This window comes from Glandiceps talaboti, chromosome 6 (genome assembly GCF_964340395.1).
Source record: "Glandiceps talaboti chromosome 6, keGlaTala1.1, whole genome shotgun sequence".
NCBI lineage: Eukaryota > Metazoa > Hemichordata > Enteropneusta > Spengelidae > Glandiceps > Glandiceps talaboti.
Genome location: NC_135554.1, coordinates 28,189,233 through 28,210,248, shown reverse-complemented (window position 1 = coordinate 28,210,248; position 21,016 = coordinate 28,189,233). Strand labels below are relative to the sequence as shown.

Sequence of the window (21,016 nt, the reverse complement as noted above, 5' to 3'; positions counted from 1 at the left end):
TTAATACCACCATTGATGATGACGACGATGACGACGACGATGACGTGGTGGTGGTGGTGGTGGTGGTGGTGGTGGTGGTGGTAGTGGTGGTGATTGCTAACTAATCAATGTGCCGAAATTATAAGGAAAACTGAGCATACATTGAGAACCTTCTTTTACCCGTACTCAGAATGGTATCTTCCACCACGCCGCTGTCAAATATGACATTTGGTGATTAAGTAGGTAAACAGTGGACCCCTGACAGGCACGGACAAGGCGTGTCAGTCCCTTACATCTTTCCTTGTTCATTACACGTTCTTGAGTTGACCGAGGTCGAGTGTTCAAGACGCCTAAAAGAAGAACATTTTTGACCGTAGATTTTTATTTGATTCTTTTGCAATCAGTTTTTCTACACATGTTAGAAATGTCTGAAGACGCACAGATGGAAGTTAGCCGTTCTGATGATGAAGTCAAAGTGACTATCAAAGCTCCTACTGCGGAGCATTTAGACATGCAAGACCGAGACCCGACACGGATGAACGACCTTGTAAAGGTAGGCTACAACTATGTCAACTACATTGGTATCCCAACTAATACATTTCACATAAAAATGCAAAATTTGAAATGCCCTACATCTGTGTTTATGGTCGTGTAGCAGTAATATGTATATTTCACTATAATTGTGCAATATGATTGTGTACATTTCACTACAACTCTGTAGTAGGTGTGGTTTCTGTAAAGCAACGCCAGTTACTGGAATTCACTGTAAATTGCATTTCACTGTGCCCATTATACTGTGTGTACATATTGGAGAGCTATCCCCCGCATATGATTGTATTTTCATTGCAATCAAACACATTTGCACTTGACCTCAATGTCAGCGAAATAGTCATTTCACCATGTCCATAACCTACTACTCCACATTCTCAATGTCAATAAAGATTTATATATATATATTTATATTTTTCCGTCACGAAATTCTTAAATTTAATTAGTTTAGTTTGCATAGGCAGAATAGCGATGACGCGATAGATTTACGATGTGTATAAACATTATACTAACGATGTGAAACAAACATTAACACCATTTATTTTTGGCATAGATAAAGATAATTGACATTGTGTTGAAATCAGTCCTTAATTAAAACGAAAGATTGTATACTAAGTTAGCATTTATTTAAGTACTTATTTAGATTTCACCACAGAACACTGCACATTCTCGACACTAAATTTGAGCAAATGTTTGCAATTTAAGATGAAGTTTATATATTCTGAAATTCTCTTCACATATACTCGCCTTGGAGGCAAATTAGTCTGTTCTGGCCGTTTCCCGTTTATATCATTACGTTAAGTGACTGTATTATTCTGTGTTGTTCGTGTTGCGATGCTACCACTGAGGAGAGACCTCTTCCTATAACACCCTGGAAACGTATTGATAGCACGGTATCTAGTCTAATTACATTCATATTTCACAGCAGTGATCTATTGTTATGTAAGCTGAATACATCGTTTGGAACTAGGTTATCACCATATGTGTTTGTAACGAGACATATTGTAAATCTTAAACCACATCGTATATACATTAATTGAATACAACCATGTCAATTTCACGATAGAGAAAATGTTGGCAAAACATGAAATATATACCGTAAAATGTCCATCGCTGAATTCCATGTCTACAGTAATGTGTAACCTAGTGTAGTATACCTACTAATCATTTACTAATCACATTGCAGTATGACTTTCTATAGTAACAACACAATTGAACCGTTAGAGTTGTCTACCCGTACCCGTACAGTGAAACAATGTACCACGTGTCGTTTTCAGTAGCATATAGAGTTCATTATTATTCAGTTCCTCCCTGAGCTGAAATGTACTAAGTTCTCACAGAAATCCTATTCAAATATGGTTAAATACTAGATGACGTGTAAATAAATTAGCATATTACATCATCACAGAATTATAAAAAGTCAAAATTGTACTATAATTGTCGATGTTGCTTGTGGCTTACATCTCATTTATAGTCAGATATAATAATTAGCATAATTCCCATGGCGCCCCTCGGTTATCGTTCAAGTCACATTACATGCGGCAGCTGTAACTGTAAACAGTTTACGTCCGTGAAATAACTGAATGTCAACTTTCCAAACTCTATCGTTATCAAAATAAACACCTATCTAGCTATACTCATGTTGAAAACACAGTCGATTGTGGAGTAATATTCACATTCAGTTATATTAATGTAGTGTTATTTTCATGACATAAGCTTTGCTCTTCTGTGACAATTTCTTCCTGCGGCCATGAATTGTGTCAACGAACTTTCAAGTTTATTGTTACATGAAAGAATGCGATGTTGCAGTGATATATCCCCAGTCTAGTGGTGATTGTATATGCAGTGTAACATGAATAATAAATCTTCATATTAAATTTCGTTCTGATCTGAATTGTGGATCTTCAAAATAAGGTATTTCCGACACGATGCTAATGGAAGAACTACGTAATTTCTGCCATGTGCTCAAATACCGGGCCTTTTGTTAAGGATCTACTTCCTGTATCTCACAATTCGTTTCCATTCGTATGTCAGACCTGTGAATGCGCGAATTGTTATCACGAGAAACAATATTGTACCAGTACATGTACCATCATTAAATCATTCAAACCCAAAACATCTTTCAAATAGTAATTGATCACCATTCAACTCATCAGCAAGTCCATCCCAGATCACAAGAAAAGAAGGCGTGTCAATGTGAGTATTTGTGTCAATCATTACGTCATACACCATTACAGTAAATGTCTTTGAAAAGCCTTCACTGATTCATATTGTTTCTTTATTTTTTTTATTCATAAGTTTCGTTCTCTATGTATGTTTGTGCAATTTGAGAGAGAGAGAGAGAGAGAGAGAGAGAGAGAGAGAGAGAGAGAGAGAGAGAGAGAGAGAGAGAGAGAGAGAGAGAGAGAGAGAGAGAGAGAGAGAGAGGGGGGGGGAGAGAGGGGGGGGGAGAGGCAGACAGACAGACAGACAGACTGAGAGAGGGAGAGACATACAGACAGACAGACAGACAGACAGACAGACAGACAGACAGACAGACAGACAGGCAGACAGACAGACAGATAATATTTCCCTCTAACCTTTTAACAATAAGGAGTGAAACTGGATTCATCCCAGTTGTAATTGTTTGAGTTGTTTTCAATGTAGTCTATCTGCTAGACCTCGGATGTTCTTCCAATAGAATACGACACACGACCGAACATCGCTATCGAGGAACTTCCGAGTTCGCGGCAAGCCCTCACTGCGAAATTCGTTCGCTTATCGTATCGGAAGAAAGCCCAAACGTCTAGCAGCAAGACTATGTTCAATGCTGATATACAAGTAAGCTGTATCGCAGAAAAACAACAGGGTGTGATATGATAATATAGAGGGCGCACTGACATTGCCTATTTTGTTTTCCTCTATGCATAGGTTCAGTTTGCAGAAGTATTTGCAGAGCCTGAAGGAATGCATAGTTTTGATGGAGTGTGGTTATGGAGTTATAAATGTTTTGTTGGAACCAAATTCTGGTGTTACAAAATCTGTACACTTATTTGTGCTCTACCGTTTGCATTCTGTTGGGGTGAGTAGAATTATTGCTATACCATATATACTACAGTATATGCATTTTATTATGTCATGTTGTGAATCTGTGAATCAATAAGCTTACTTCAACTTCACTAACATGAGAGAAAAACATAATTGACGTCGTTTTCATAACTTAAACTGATTAAAGTCTGATGTAGGGAACTGGGTGCGATATCTTTATTTATATTTATTACCTCCTACTTTTATTGTGAATCATAAGTTCTATGAATGCCCGATACCTATGGGTTCTACGTATTCTACGCATTTTGAAAATACTAGCCTTAGAATCATAAAATACACTTTCTCATCACATTCCTCTTCTATATTTGAACGTTCCAGGTATACACTTTGCTTGTCTAACGTTCTGGCACGTGTGGTATATCGTTCCCTGCACCAAGGTTTACCTTATATCCATATATTGGTTCCGGAAACTCTGGGAGATCTACATCAAATGTTACTGCGATCCACAATTTGATTCCTGCAGTCGATTCCTCTCAAATATCAAAGTGTGGATAAGCAAGGATTAACCATTCTGTCTCCATGGAAACAACAGCATTCTTCATATACTAGTAGCTGAGTACACATACATATAGCCGGCAATCGGACAACACGGTTGAACGTGTACCCATGGAAACAAACACATTGAATTCCCCGTCTTATGTCTTTACCCAATCTGATTCAAATCCGATATAGATGTCGGCTAATCCTGGCGATCAGGCTAAAAAATGTAAACATGTACCAAGAAGGTCAATTCAGGCAAAATAACGAAGGTAAAATAGCAATGAACGATTAGCCGAAATCTACATCGGATTTTAATCAGATTGGTCTTTACCTTAATTCTTTGATTAACTGAAAAGGATACTAGCTACATAATTTAATCTGTCAATGAATCATGATTGACAAGAACGTATCTTCGTATATGGCGTACATTATCCTTATTAATAGTGCATGTACATACTTATTTTCAACCTGCCGCGCTAGCTGCAACTTGGATATTCGCTAAAACGGGTCAGTCACTTGTAAAAGGAAATGTATTGTACCTGTCAATCAGGGGTCAATATTATTCCTGAGATATTATAGTGATAAGTTTAAATCTTGAACGAAATTTAAAGGTTTTCGTTCCAGTTAGAGCTATTTAGTGCATCATTTGCCAGCAGGGTTGTTAACATAACATCACATGTGTATGTACACTTTTAGATGAAATTACGTCATAATTGCACCATGTGTTTACAGCAATGCGTAAAACGTGGTCGAAATAAAATGAAATGTAACACGCCTAAAATACCACAATCCGTGTATATTCCGAATACATGTCACAATTCTGGACTTTGTGGGATACAATATTTGTTGTTCTCAATCTGTGGTAAGATGATTGAATATAACACAGCGGCACAAATTCAGTATTGTATATTATTTCTGGCTCATTTTATTTCTTTTTAATTTTTCACTTAATAAATATAACTGTATTAATTGGTTCTGGGTAATAAACTGAATTTAGTAATCTGTTGTATATTTGATTGGTAGTTATTGGTGTAACTGTACCCCACCCCAGTAGTTATTGATGTAACTGCACCCCACCCGTGGTAGTTATTGATGTAACTGTACCCCACCCCTGGTAGTTATTGATGTAACTGAACCCCACCCCTGGTAGTTATTGGTGTAACTGTACCCCACCCGTGGTAGTTATTGATGTAACTGTACCCCACCCGTGGTAGTTATTGATGTAACTGTACCCCACCCCTAGAAGTTATTGATGTAACCGTACCTCCACCCCTAGTAGTTATTGACGTAACTGCACCCCACCCTGGTAGTTATTGATGTAACTGTACCCCACCCGTGGTAGTTATTGATGTAATTGTACCCCACCCCTAGTAGTTATAGATGTAACTGAACCCCACCCCTAGTAGTTATAGATGTAACTGAACCCCACCCCTGGTAGTTATTGATGTAACTGTACCCCACCCCTGGTAGTTATTGATGTAACTGTACCCCACCCCTGGTAGTTATAGATGTAACTGAACCCCACCCCTGGTAGTTGTTGATGTAACTGTACCCCACCCCTAGAAGTTATTGATGTAACTGTACCCCACCCCTAGTAGTTATTGATGTAACTGTTCCCCACCCCTGGTAGTTATTGATGTAACTGCACCCCACACAAAATTAAATATAATTTTTAAAAAAATCCCTGTTGTTATCGCATGAGGGCGCGGCAAGGGACAACAGTCGCTCGGGCCTTCGGCCCACGATATCAGTTTGCGATTATACTAGTGTTGCGCCGGATCGGAGTTTAGATAAAACGGAGGAAAAAAAGGCGCGAGCGACTGTCGACAGTCTAGGCTAACTATAAACGTTCAAGAGTCGATATGCTAACATAGGTTAGGTAAAAAAAACGAAACAGAATCATTAAGACGTTTAAGTTGTTGGGGTTTTTGCTTTGTTTTTTGTTTTGCACATTCCAACTTCGCATTAGACAAGAATTACAAGGTTTAAAACCGATATGATTTTCAAACAGTTTTATATTTAACTAATCTAGCGATATCATCATATATATCTTGCTAACCCTTTACACATATAAGGACAGTGCCAGCATAAAATCACCGTTTGCCAACTAAACAGGGAATGAAGATGTGGAGACTGAGGTTAATACATTTTAATATCGATTTACATTGAATGGATATATTCAAGCCCTTAATATCCAGCTTTGATAGAGTTATTGAAAATTGTCGAAAAATCTCCAGGCCTCTTTGCGGCAGCTGGACAACATGCACGTTGAATATGCATAATATTCTCGGTTACTGACCCAGACTCTCCGAGTCGTCGTTGAGGGCGGGTGAAGCCCCATCGACGAGAGTCTGGGTAACCGAAAAGCATATTGTGCTCTAGTATGGGCGAAAAACTAACTCCAGACTATGATTTATGTGACTCTGGAAGGATTCCACGTGACAAGTTCTTTTGAAACTCACTTTGCCACGCAATGGCGGCAATTTTATTAAAAAATTGAAATATCCATTTCTGTCTTTTGATTTCGTAGGTGCAGTTTGAAGAAGTCTTTGCTGAGCCTGAAGGAATGCATAGCTTTAACACAATCTGGAAATATGCTTTCATAACATTCACTGGTACTAAATTCTGGTGTTACCGTATTACCACTGCCATCTGCGCTATTCCTTGTGCATTCTGCTGGGGTATGTTTGCTGTATTTAATTGGTTTCGTGTTTACAAATTTAACTGAATGTATTGTAGTATTATTTGCAGTTACGATAATAAAAACGTAAGCTGGATGTGACGGAAGGGTTGTTCTCTGGAAGGATATTTAACAAATCTTTAATGATACTTCGTATTTCGGTTATTAGAAAGATAACAGATTGTATAGTTTTGCCACAAGGGGCGCTGTTTAGCGACAACCTTTGCCTTCACGAAAGTGGTAATTCATGTTTATCATGGAATTTATTATTATATCACATTTATCAAAATTCGTCATTTAATATGGCAAGTTTATAAGTCCCAAATCGGACAGTGATGTTTGAAATTTAGCAAAGTCTTCAGACATATTATGATTACGTTTATGATTTGACAAAACATAATGCGTGAGGAGCGATTAAAATAGCACCCACTACGGCGAATCTTTAACTTTGATTCACATCACTTTCTCTGTCTAGTCTTGAATATTGGGTTGGGTGCGAAGGATTGACAGGAAATAGTGAAAAGTAACGGACGATCGACAGCTTATAATTTACAATGTATTTCTAATTAAAATAAAAATATTGCCGTCACTAGGATTGTCTTTTGGATTCAACACTGCATCGTAATATCATAAATTATGTACAGACTCACACCAATACCAGTATGCTCTCTGTCTTGTTTCAGGTATTGAATTCGCTTGTTTGACATTCTGGCATGTATGGTATGTGGTACCTTACATCAAGGCTTGGTTGATATGCCTCTACTGGTTACAGCGAATGTGGCAGATTTGGATCTCGTGTTTCCTGGATCCTTTCTTTGACTCAGTCAGTCGAATCTTTTCAAACATCAGAGTTCACGTAAGCAAAGAGTAATAATCATATGCAATAATACGATATTGTGTGCCGTACATGCTGTACGTTGCGTGCACGGCTACATTGATATCTAAACGACTGCATACGTCTTCAAGTTATATTATAATCGACTTGGTGATAAGGGACAGGGAACTTGTATTACATGGTAGTGTCACAGTGTGGACGTTAAACGCTGGAGGATTGGTAACAATCTCTCGATTCTATGACGCCAACGTCCATAGACTTTTATATTTTTTATGATATGCTGAATGAACGTTTAAATGACGCGACTTTTTCCTGCTTTGATTTCCGGTGCATCGTTCCAAAATCGGAATTTGACGACCCTTTTCTCACTTTTGTCGCACATTGCTAGTTTGCAAAGCTAACCTTCAATTGCCTACCGGTCCGATTCCTAACTGAGACCATTACATTACGATATAGCATGTATATACAGTTCTGCTCAATCATCATAAACTCAGTATACACAGAGCTGAGTAAGAAAATTAACGTTTATACTCGACTTTGTTCATTGCCACAATAATAATTATATTAACACAAACTACTTCAGTTACCTATGTGTTTTGGTAAATAAAATTTGATGATTTCGACATCTCTTTCGACATGATAAATTGTACTGATGTGTTTATTATATAATATATATAGTTTAAGATCCTTACATTTTGGTAATCGATACTCTAGAGTTGACTGTCAAACATCCATGCATTTGTAGCATTGGATACTATTTTATGTATTGAAGTGTACGATGTGTTCTCCTCTTACTAAGTTGTAACAGTTATTTTGATCATTGTAAAGAGCGCCACCAACGGCCAAAATGTAGACATATGGCCTATTATCTTACACACTGGTGCATTCATGTGCATTGTGACAATTTTTTTTCACTTCTGTCTGTTATGACAATTTTTTTTCTCAAGCCATTACAGGATCAATTTTTTTTCTGGTTCACCTGGAAACAATTTTTTTTCTCAAAATCCTCCATACCCCCCCCCCCCCGAAATCAAATGGTTCTCCCCTTACCCACAAAGATTGCATGTACCAGACTTCGTTCATGTTGAACTTGAGCCAGCCGTTTTTATTTTGAGAAAATGGTGACACAACAAACAAGTAGACACACACAGACAGAGACAATATAACCCATAAAGCCTTCCCAATATGGAGGTAAACGGGCTGACAATATGAATGAGACATCCGCATTTATATGGAACATATATATTTTGCAACATAAAGATGAGTTTTAAACATTAATTGCTAGTATCATTTAATAACTAACCATTATAGATTAGATAACAATGTCAATAATGTCTTCCATACTGGCATTCATCAATTTACAATGTTTTCCTTTTTTATTCTTAAGAAATGTATTTTGATAATTATCAATGGGATTAATTTCAATTCTGTTCAATTTCGGGAAATGAACGACTGGTTAATTTTGAAAATGATTGTAAAGCTGACATGTTTAGTTCAACTTTTATCTATCCATAATGTATTTATTGAAGACATATATTAATGACATATAATTAAACCTCAATTCCGTCAAATCGTGTTTTCTAAAAAAAGAAGATAATCATGGAAACGTATATTGTTCCCAATCACATTGTCTTTATGAGTGTATCTTCTTTTCAATGTGGCATATGTTATAATAAAACTAAATTTAGTAAGTATACCAAACGAGCATTAAATTTTGTACCGCAAGACATTAGATTTCACTATTTTGGGTATGTAACAATACTCTTCATATGAAAACATAAAGTGTACAGATACATGGGGGTTCCCGTCTAGGAGTTTCATCATGCTGGATTTATAACAACGGATGGAGAAAGTTGTATATTCCTCACATATGAACTTTTACATTTTATGGTTAGACATCCTAACGAGCAATTGCTCAGTCGTATGTATGTATGTATGTATGTATGTATGTATGTATGTATGTATGTATGTATGTATGTATGTATGTATGTATGTATGTATGTATGTATGTATGTATGTATGTATGTATGTATGTGTGTGTGTGTGTGCACACTAATTAAGGAGGTACTCTGGAAGAGAGCTTAAAATGTAAAGAATGGATAGGATGGATTGCACGGATGCTTATACCCTCGATATATTGATAAATCGACTCTTTGTATCGCTACCGTACGGTTTGAATTACATTTGTAGTTCTACTTTATTAGAATTCAAGGTAAAACTGTCAAAATGACCCTGTAGATATTGCGTCTCTGCTGTCATTGCCCGCATGCTGGTAAAAACGGCCTTACATGACCCCTGGGCCCTGAAGTATGACTTCTGTCATTACCCTCATACTAGATCACATTTCTAGTGTTTGCGATTGAAGCCATAACTCATTAGGAAGTGATAGGTTTCAATTTAATAGTGAACTACTTATCACGGTAACCAAGGTCAGCAGTCCAATCCCATCGGCTTATTGCTCACATAAATATTTATGGTCAATTGCCAGTAGTTTGTTTTGCAGGCGAATACTTGTGGTACAGTATGAAACAACCGATCGGTCACTCACCTTTCGCACTACCACATGATTTGCATTTGGTTGCATCGAAATGTTCCACTGTGAAGTGTATGTTTACTACTAATGATCACCTGTTGTTTGGTAATGCAGTTTGAAAAATAAATCGACAATTTACAATAAAAATACGAGACAGGTGAAATTTCTATCTTTCCGAATCTCGAGATTTTGCGTTAAATTGTCATTGTTCCATTGCGAGTCATTGCCAATCGGTGAGTGGTATGGTATACGGTAGGTTTCATTGCAGGGCGTTCAACTTGTGTACAAGAACAATTATTTACAACCCCCCCCCCCCCACCCCCATACAAATACAAATAAATGTAAAATACTATTAACAATAGTCTAGTTCCCGACGGTGATGTCAACGTCACCGTCGGGAACTAGACTATATTAACAATGGCAAGCAGAATTATTCCATATACGTGCCAGGTGCTCAGAGCATATTTATCAATTATTGAATTAATTGCTTGCCGCGTCCTTCATATATTTACCAAATCAAAGATGACCTTGGGGAAACGTGATACATGTCTTTGTACGCTACTATATGCCGCAGCTCAGCTGTCTATACAACAGGTTATGGCTTTTGCATAGGTATTTAACAGAGGGTCGATAGAGTTCAAACACTCACCGGAAATCGGTAAGAATTTTAAAATCGCGACTGCTCTCTTTCAAGACATTGACCCACGGGATACTGACCGCCCGGTCTCCGGGGACCTACTGTCAAATTTACGTCTTAAAAACAGAGATTACAGATTACCGGGAGAAACTCGCTGTCCTCTAAATGATATATTTTGGTGTTGATCACAAATATGCCTTCATACTTGTTCGTCGTCATCAGTGCGTATTTGATCTGAAGGCTTCGGTGGAAATCTTCATGGCATTTTCCACGATACTGTAATGGTAATAGTTCGCAGAAATGCTTTCGTACACATAACGTAACACTGGTCAATGACACACCGGGAAATCCCCTTTGTACTCATATGACCGTCACATGGTTTCTCGTGACAGGCAGTCCAAGTTCCCATTGGAGTATTCGTACTAGCAGCTGATTTCTTTGCTGTTGGGAGAAAACACATCACGATCAACCACAACAAGGCGATATTATCCAATAATGAGAATTGCATTGATTTTATTTTTTCCACATGTATATATAATTTTACATGGAGATAGGCTTTATTGTAATTACTGTGGCATTTAGCGGTATTAAATGATAAATTTCGATAAAATTGAAATAACAAGTGTGGAAGGTTGTTCAGCGGGAATATACAAATAAGGTTATGCTCATTTAAATATCGTTGAATTGACCAATGGCGTAGGGACTAATTGAATAAGCAATGCAAATAGTGAATAAAGATTATTGCCCACGTTGCAAATTCCACATGTAGCAAAGACTTCCACAGATCAACAGCGTATGCACATAGCTGCCGATATTTTTTGTTTTCTGTCGGACAACAGTCCCCGGATACCTTAACGGATTCGAAAATGACACTTGAAGAAGGAGAACAGACCCAAAAACCTCGCACAGAGTAAGTACAAGTCACTTGTTTTTTCTCTTCTTTTTCGACGTGAATACACATTGTACATGCAATATAGATCGTGTACTTGACTGGTTCATTCCGGGTGGATCGAGTCGGGTCGGTCCTCCCCGGCATGTTGCAAAACATTTGATGAGTCATGACGTTTTGGAAACGTATGAGTGAGGCAGCCGAATATAGCAAACTACAAATGGTTGAGCTGTTTTAAGCATATTTAGAATATTTACGACTTTGAGATAGCTGTTAACTTAAACATTGTGTCGATGTAAACCGTGGTTTGATGCAGATCGAAAGTGGCAAAATCATTATCACGTCAAGATGTCATTTAAAAATCCCACGTAACGTTTACACATGTTGCAACATGCCCCTCCATTGTGTCAAACTCCGTCGCACGCGACTGAAGCACAGGCAGACCGGATTATGGAGGGTCTGTGATATTTTCATGAAATCCATGCAAGAAAAAGTGAATAAATTGAAACATCAGTCACACAAATGATGTTGATTACTAATATTGTGATATCTATAACATTTTGCAAGTCGCACACTGTGTACGGTGTCGTACATTCCATACGTTCCGGTGTATGTGGGTGCGTTCGTTGTGCATGACGAAATATTTATGTTTCGTTGCCGACGACAAATAGAAACGGACATTCCTGGATCTCGCACCTTGTCATTTATTGAGAAGGGCAGTACACTTCCCCCGGATATTGTCTAGGAGCTAAACGATAAGTGAAAACTACTAAAGTAAATACCATATCTTGAAAGAACAATTAAAAGAATGAGATGAATAATTAATTTACATAAGAAACTGTTAAATGGGCTAACTGTTTTGTGATAATTTCATTTAAAGTAAATAATTTGATGGTGCGTGATTTTACTATAAACACTTTATTTATCATGATTTGTTTTTATTGTTTCCATAGAAATACACCAACCATGGAAGTTGGCAAAGCCCTGCATGATGTATTGTGCAGGGCGAAAGAGGAGAGCCGTTTGACATGTGGAATATACGAGTGCGCAACATTGCTTGGCAAGTAAGTATTTTTTAACTGCATCGGTTTAATGCAGTTTTTTTCCGTTTCTGAAATTCTACGAACTGAAGGGGAAAATATAGGGACACGGACCGGACTTCCGTAGCTTTAGTATGGTCAACAATGGTTGGCATGTCGCCAATGATTTCACGCGAACAATGGAGAACGTGGATAAACAGCAAAACAAGAATGAACGTTGTGGGGGTTGTTTTTGTCGTGTTTATGTAGTTTTAAGACAACAACTGCTGTAGGGAACCTCGACGCTTCGAGCTTGCACTGAATCTAACCTTGATTAAGATTGTTGTGTACAAAATTGTTACTGAAATGTTTACGACGTAGTGTACCATTGGGTGTGATGCAATATTGTGTGTGCACCTTATACAAGGTGACACTGCTCGAAGGTCGTTTGCAGGTGAAACGTGCGCATATAGAGGACAAATCGAAAACGTGATTTTTATAGAAAATGACATTCGCTGTGTTGTAATTTGGAGTGGATAATATTGTACCCAAAATGTTGCACTAAATGTTGTTTTCCCTTGCAACACAACTGCAAAAAAACAAAACAAAAAAACCCCACTGGCAATGAATGTAACAAATGTATGGGAACGAATCCGAGTAAAAACTTACAGTTTCTCTATATATTTTGCAGAGATCCAGAAGGAGTTGTACTTTGTCTATTAGCTGACAACTCTCTTGGTGATGTTGCACTACATATGCATTTTACTCTTATTGAAGCATTTTGTTGGGAGAACGACATCAGGCTTATGAAGGTAACTTGAATTTTATTTTTTCTACAATATAAAAAAAAAGAATTATGTATGTAGAATTACTGTATGTGTTGAATATTATCAAAGCTTAGGCTATTAAAGGGGTCATCTGTCCCAGAAATATCCAAAAGGCAACAAAAATTCACTGTATGAATGAAATTAGGTAACAAATGTAAAATCATGTATGGCAGTCAGGTGAACAGAAAAGTGAATGCAGAAAGGGTGTGTCCCCCATCGTATTGATACATTGATAGTGTTTTAGGTGTGGTTGTGACAGATTTAAACTATACTGCAGTGTATTATGTGTAAAGAGCTGCAGGCAGCTATAGTAGGGTGGAGCTCACCAATTTGTTACAGATCTAGGGTACAACTTACAGCAAACTATATCATTTTCAGGGACATATTTACCAAGGACTAACACATCAGAAATAGATGAAGTGCAATTATTACATTGTGGTTATTTGACAGGAGTCTTCATAAATGATAATGTTAAGCTGCTCGCAACAAAATCCTTAATTTCATGAATTTTGTAACTTGCCATACTGGACCACTATCAATATTGTGTAATCACGGTATTTCCTGTGGGTTGACTTTGTGTTAGCCAAGGGTTGGGAAGGTCACAGGGTCATAATAGATGGAGTTGAGAATAAAGGTGTGTTTGATCTCAACAGTGTTTATCTCCTTATAAGGAAAACTTCCTAAAAATACAAATTGTTTTCAGAACAATGATTAAACCTGATGTATTACTATTACATGTGCAAAGGCACAAATTGATTAGGAGTGTTCTTTTGTTAATCTCCACAAGTCTGCCAGACACTATGTTTTTACACAATCCTAATCTGGCACTGGCCTTTCAATTCAATTTAATTTGTGATAGTGTCACAGGTGTGTGAAAGTTGATAGCAATAGCCATGTACACAAATTTTTTAGGTGTCTGAAAACTTGTTGATAAAAATAGACCATAAATGTAACATGCAAATTGCAGCATAACATTAAAAGTGGGTGTGGCCCACTTTCCAATCCAACAATGGTACTTGTCAGTCTATGGAAGTAATAATTATAGAAAGTATTGCCTAGCACATTGCTTCCAATGCATTGCATAGTTGTCTTAATTATGGGAGTGGTCATTTAAAAAAAAAACATCCCTAGATCACCTGAAAATGAAATTTCCTTATAAGGTAATTAGTGAATCCTATTGTCCCATTAGCCCATACCTGGTGTATGATGTATTATGCTAGTATCAGGTATGAGTCATTCTGTCAATGCCATCATAGTAGTAGTTGTAGTAGTAGTAGTTGTAGTGTGACCGAGATGTATGGAGAATAGTGTAATAATGACTTCATTTCACTCAGCTGAACTTTAGCATTAGCTGCCTTAGTTGTGAACTGTTGACGTCAGCAGTTTTAAACCCTTGATCACCCATGTGAATATACATATATATATGTCCTAGATTAAGTACATCCATCTCATTCTGTTTTGTAAATTATGAAGTGTTTTGTGTCAAGTTAAGCTTTCCTTGGTTTGTTTACAACTATGGAGAAGAGAAAAAACATGTTTTTGCAAAGAAAATTGTTTACTGAAATGATTTGTAGAAATGGACATTGTGGGTGTAAACTTTGGTTCAAATTTGGTTAGAAGTTGATATTCAGTAGAAATACTAATATTTTTATGGTGATGGTAAAATAAAATAAAATAAAAGTTATATTGTAGAAAGGGTTGTAGTTGCATATTGTATTGATGCAAGTTTTTCAAATAGTAATTTATAAAAGAATGAAGCAAGAAAAAAAGATTAGATGATGATAAAGCTCTTGTGAGAATTTTCCATCTGTCTGTATTCTAGTATTAACTGATTGTGAAGTAAAGCAAAATCAGCAACTAATACTGATATAAACAAGATAGGATGATAAGACAGGGGAAAAAATGGGACCAGTCCACGTGATGGCATAAATGTAGGTTTAGATAGGATGATAAAACATGGGGAAAAAACTGACCAGTCCACGTGATGGCATAGGTTTAGATAGCATGATACCTCAGTGCTGCAGTGTGGCATGTCAAATGACTCATTTGGTGATATCACTATTGTCATGTTATATGTGTATAGGCTATGTTTACAAACCATCATAGTAACTCTCACTCTATGACGTCAATACCCTAATTTACATAACAATACAACCAGTCTCAAACCAGAGAGCTGTATTGTCAAGGGATAAAGGAGGCTGTCTCTTTCTGGTTCTTTGGTGCAAAAGGTTACACCTAAACTTAGCACCAGATTCTAAAAATAAATCTTTTAGAATACTGTTATAGGGCTTTTTGTTTTCCACATCAAATTTATGTGCGTAGTCTGTACTATTTACACAGAAACCAAGATCAACCAGGGCCAAACAAACATTTGTCATTTGATGTCCAGCCGCTATATGTATGATGTGTGCGATTTTCACATGGCTGCTTGAATGCAAAGTAGAAAATATTGTTCTGAAATTGTTCTTGCAGCCACAGTGTACATATCTGAACACATTACTTTTATGCAATTATGTATAACACATGATTATGCTTAATATAATGCATATATATAACATAAATTGAATTTTGCATATGGCTCAGGATACATTGCAGAGAAATATAACATATTTGTGTCTGTGTCTGTGCCTGTGTCTCTGTCTGTGTCTGTAATAAACAATAGCTCCTAGTAACCATTTTCTTTGTCCCTATGATTTCTGTGAAAAAACACTAACTCCCTAATTTAACTAACATTTTTAACAAGCTGAGCTATAGAACAAGTTATTTCTGAACAAAACAACCAGGGATTGAATGATGGTCCTTTGAAAGTGATGATAGTGTGTTGTGTCTGGTTACTTTTAGTCCCTTTGTGTAATGTCTGTTGTCTGTGATACTTATTGTTGTCATCTTTTGTATCTTATTAGGTTGCTGGTTATGAAAAACTTGTCAAGCTTCTGGCCAACATTAACAACAATGAACCTGACCTACAAGAACCAGTGAATCCCCAGAATTTCTGCTGTATTACACTGCAGTGTCACCCTACTGCTGAGAAGGATGTAGCCTTAGATGAAATTCTGGAATATTACAGAGTCATGTCAGAGGTTACCCCTTACCCTACAGTCACTCTTGGTGAATGAGAGTTGAGGAACTTTGGAAGGTGAGATTTTTGGGGATGACCTTTGTAGTTTAAGTTTCTCAAGTGCATGCATAATTTATTGTACAAATCAGAGTCAGAACTTCTCAAAGAGTACCACAGGATATGTCCTGTTCTTCTGAACATACACATATGATGTTTGAAGTAATAATAATATTTCTGAGAGCCAAGAGTCAAAACCCTATACACTTTGAAGAAATATACACAACACAGTAACTTTTGAAGCATAGAAAGCAGCATGTTCAAATCTTGCATAGCTTTTGAGCAGAAAAGTGAACTGGAAAAATCAGATTGTAGTGTATCTTTTATAGTCTCACTGATCATGAAATGTCAACAAATCTTTATTCATTCTATTCATTGCAGGCTTGCACCGTTACTAAGTGACCTGGCAACACAGTCAGAAAAGACTATCATGGCCGTCACTTCGCCGTGACCTTCCTGATCATCCTGATGTTATGCCCTTTGACCTCATTAGCATATGATGAGGTTATCAGGCAATGAAAAGTCATCAGAAGAATGATGGCATATCATGAAGTATGAAGAAGTTCACCAATCAGGGAGCTCGGATCACTGGTCAAAGGTCGATTATGCAGACATTTCCTGATGAAGTGTGATTTGTCTGTGTAGTATGCATATACAGAAGTATATATACACTCTGTGCACAAAAAAGACCAAAAATATGTCATAAGAAAAACAAAACAAAAATAACTACTGTGTGAAAGTATAGTAAAGGCATATTTACATGGTAAAAATTGGGTTGAAGTACCCAGAAAATGATAGTATATACGAGGTGAAATCGTTGCACACTCAGTGCCAGTTGTAGGCTATGATACTCAATGTTAATTAAGCTGCAATTGGGGCAAGACAGACTGCTGTAGTTGTGTTTTTAAGAACTTAAATGACACATGTAGAAGATCAGTAAATCAAAGTATGTATATCCAGGGTTTGTTTCAGCAAAAATGATAGCTAGAGTTGCGGGATTTGCTTTGTTCTAGATAATAATGTTACCTCTATAATGTATTAAGCATACTTTATTTTCAAGAAATAAGGATCATCTGTTTGTTCATTGATGGCGAAATATCAGAACTTATTACTTAGAAATGTATAGTTAACTAACCTACTATTGGATGTATTCTATAAAATTAAAACATGTAAACTTGAAAATAACCCAGATACTAATATATTATCTTTGTACACCATATCACTTTGATATAACTGTGTTACAGCTGTAAGCTTAAACTAAGATATATATAGAGATACTTTATTTCATGTTCTTGATTATCCCTTACTTTGCATAAAGGTTTTTAGATATCCAAGAATGTTTGACATACAACCTTTTGAAGATTTACATTCATGAAAAAAGGAAAAAGTTAACAAAAGTTAGATCTATCACACAATTGTATTTCCCCAGAAGGTATTTGTACAATGCTAATGATTTATTTGTTGACGATCAATATTCTCAAAATCAAAGCTGAAAATAGTATTTATCACATAAGTTTATTTTCCCAGATGTTGTAAACAGAGTCTGAATATTCCAGTAAACAGCTGTGTAATTCTTGTAATTCCCCAGTCAGTATTTAAAAATGGAAAGTGGAAAACTATTTCACTTGAAGCTAAAGGAATTGAAAGCTAATTAAGTTAGTCTAATACCATCATTTCTTCAAGAATGACTTTGTAAGCTGTATTCTGTTTTAGGACATTGTTGGATTGCTATGTATGACTTATTATTAAGATATACTATTTTGTGAATATTTACACTTTTATACCGAAATGTATGATTTTAAAGTCATTCTCATTGCTGATATTTGCAATGATGTTTCTTCCGATGGAAGTTTTGAATGTAATGTTTCCTCTTTTCGAGAAGAGAGAAGATAACTTATTCTCACACTTCACATTGGTTTTACAGGTGTGATGAATTGTTAGTTAAAAAACCCAAATAAACCTGTGTGTATAGACAACAGGTTATATAGTACATGAGAATCATAGATATAAAGCCAATTGTAATATTTTACATTTTGCAGTATTGTTTGTGAACTCCAAGTAAATTGTATCAATTGTATTGATCAGTTTTGGATGTCTATGTAAGAAATGTATAATCATGTGACAAATTCAACTGTAAAGTTTGTGTTTTTATTTGCAAGTGCTGCTAGTCTGTGCAATGCAGAGATGAGTTGACAAATAAATGATAATATTTATAATTTTATGTGACGTCTATAGAGAGTATTCATGTTCATGAGTGATCAGTGATTGGACCTTTGATTGAAGCTCTTCTCACTGCAAGGTATAGTTAAAATATTTCTCCCCACATATCAACATATTTAGATGGAAAACAGAGTTAATGGATTTAGCCTAGAATTATGGCCAACATTATCTAATGCTCCCTAAAGCACATCTAAGAAGTGTTATATATGAAAGTCCTCTGTTGGCAAAGAGTGAGTTCAAAGAATGAGCAAGAATGAGTGTTGACTGTAAATGAGCAGTGAAAATGAAGGGGTAGTTTGAGGGGGTAGTCATACAGGAGTCACTGCTGTGTGTGTGTGTGTGTGTTTGTCGGGGGTTCAGTTCTGTACACAGGTTATGGGGTGTGTTCAAATTTGAGAGAGTTGAGGCAGTTGCGTGATGCTGTGTTTATAACTCGACAAGGAAAATGATTATGAAATAGTATGCAATGGAAAACATACAATGCAGTGTTGGAAGAAACCGGTTTGGTTTGAAGTTATGAACACTGTGTGTGTGTGTGTGTGTGTGCGCGCGCGCGCGCGTGCGTGCGTGCGTGTGTGCGTGCGTGCGTGTGTGTGTGTGTGTGTGTGTGTGTGTGTGTGTGTGTGTGTGTGTGTGTTTGTCGGGGTTCAGTTCTGTACACAGGTTATGGGGTGTGTTCAAATTTGAGAGAGTTGAGGCAGTTGTGTGATGCTGTGTTTATAACTCGACAAGGAGAATGATTATGAAATAGTATGCAATGGAAAACATACAATGCAGTGTTGGAAGAAACCGGTTTGGTTTGAAGTTATGAACACTTTGTGATCGTTTGACTCTGAACTTGGCCGGCGTTGTAAACACACCAAGACTATACTAGGATCTAATACTGTAAAACAAGTGTAAATAGTCGGGGAGGGCGCACTTCTGCTCACAGGATGGCAATCCAATGAGTTGAATGACCTGTACGTTACGATAACAACTAATCAATCATAGACAAGTAAAAGACAACGGAAGTTTACACAAGATAACACAATAACAAATCTTCGCAGTAAATAGAGTGAGTGATACAGACAAGTGAACATCGCCGACGAGACAGACTGCCTCACACTGTGTATGAAAACCATGGACTTTTCGATGAGTAAAACTGACTCCTCGGATGAAATTTTAAGCTCTTCGCCAGACTCAAAGTCGGTATGGCTGAATTCCACGCAGTGGTAGCCTCATATTAAAGCTTATGACCTCTGGCTATTCCACTTCCGCCTGGTACATATGTAGTTAACGCCATGTTGTAAAATCTATTTTTATGCGAGCATGTCAGATATTATCTTTATTAGTTGGTTTAGTGGGTGGAAAGCTTCTCGCCCAAAAATAGAGACACCATGAGAAATTTTATTAAACTCTTCTAGGGGGAGACCCCCCCCCCCACGAGGTGTACACATCCCAGTCTCAAGCTCTTCCCCTATACCTCTTAATGTCAAGATGTTATATCAAACTATATTTCAGAAGTATTTCAACCCTATGTAGTTCCTTTTTACATGTTGGTGCTGTCTTGTAAAGCTTGGAAATTATTTTCTGAAAATGTCTGAATAGTCTCAAAATTGACTTTTCAGAGTTAAAAACCTCCGAGGCTTCTAGGGGGAGACCCCCAAAAGTGATGTATATATTCCCTTCTTAAGCTTTCCCCTACCTTTCACTGTCAAGATGTTATTAAACTCCTTTTGGAATATATTTACCCTGTGTAGTCAATAATTATAATTATGATAGTGCTAACCCGGGATCTTATAAAGTAGATGCAAGACAGTCAATAAGCCCACACTGAGTCACGATTAAAAATACCTGTCATGTGAATATTATATATATGGAGGGGGTCATCATGTCATCATGTTTTAGAATTAAGTGATAGGTGGGGTCAGCCTCTTTTTGGTTTTACAGATAGGGGGATCAGTGACTTTTTGTCGGACCGACTTAAGAATCCACCGCTCCCCCCTCCCCCAGGTTGGAGAAACTGACCGGTCCCTAATTCCTACAGTGGTAAAATACATGTAGGATGGCCAAGGAGGAGTTACAGTATGGTTTCCAAGCCACACCGTCGCACGCTGCTTCGACGACGTCGTGTCCAAAGCGTGGGCACATATTTCGCATAGACCCTGGACTGCTCCAAGATCTATG

General features: G+C 37.1%; 2 protein-coding genes across 3 annotated transcripts; both read left to right on the top strand.

Annotated features, from left to right (window-relative positions):
* Nucleotides 1-312: 312 nt before the first annotated feature.
* On the top strand, nucleotides 313-7,796 carry LOC144436694 (caveolin-1-like). Of its 2 annotated transcripts, none has more exons than XM_078125545.1 (3): nucleotides 313-532; nucleotides 6,626-6,776; nucleotides 7,459-7,796. In XM_078125545.1, exons 1-3 carry the CDS (start codon nucleotides 395-397, stop codon nucleotides 7,644-7,646), a joined length of 477 nt encoding a protein of 158 aa, XP_077981671.1. In that variant the 5' UTR covers nucleotides 313-394; the 3' UTR covers nucleotides 7,647-7,796. The 2 variants fall into 2 exon arrangements, with proteins under 2 accessions (XP_077981671.1, XP_077981672.1); XM_078125546.1 differs by lacking the exons at nucleotides 6,626-6,776; nucleotides 7,459-7,796 and adding exons at nucleotides 3,439-3,589; nucleotides 3,934-4,121.
* Nucleotides 7,797-11,525: 3,729 nt separating this feature from the next.
* On the top strand, nucleotides 11,526-18,851 carry LOC144436137 (growth arrest and DNA damage-inducible protein GADD45 alpha-like). The gene is made up of 5 exons (XM_078124838.1): nucleotides 11,526-11,690; nucleotides 12,623-12,733; nucleotides 13,380-13,500; nucleotides 16,419-16,651; nucleotides 17,012-18,851. The coding sequence occupies exons 1-4, from the start codon at nucleotides 11,647-11,649 to the stop codon at nucleotides 16,629-16,631; spliced, it is 489 nt and encodes a 162-aa protein (XP_077980964.1). The 5' UTR covers nucleotides 11,526-11,646; the 3' UTR covers nucleotides 16,632-16,651; nucleotides 17,012-18,851.
* Nucleotides 18,852-21,016: the final 2,165 nt, after the last annotated feature.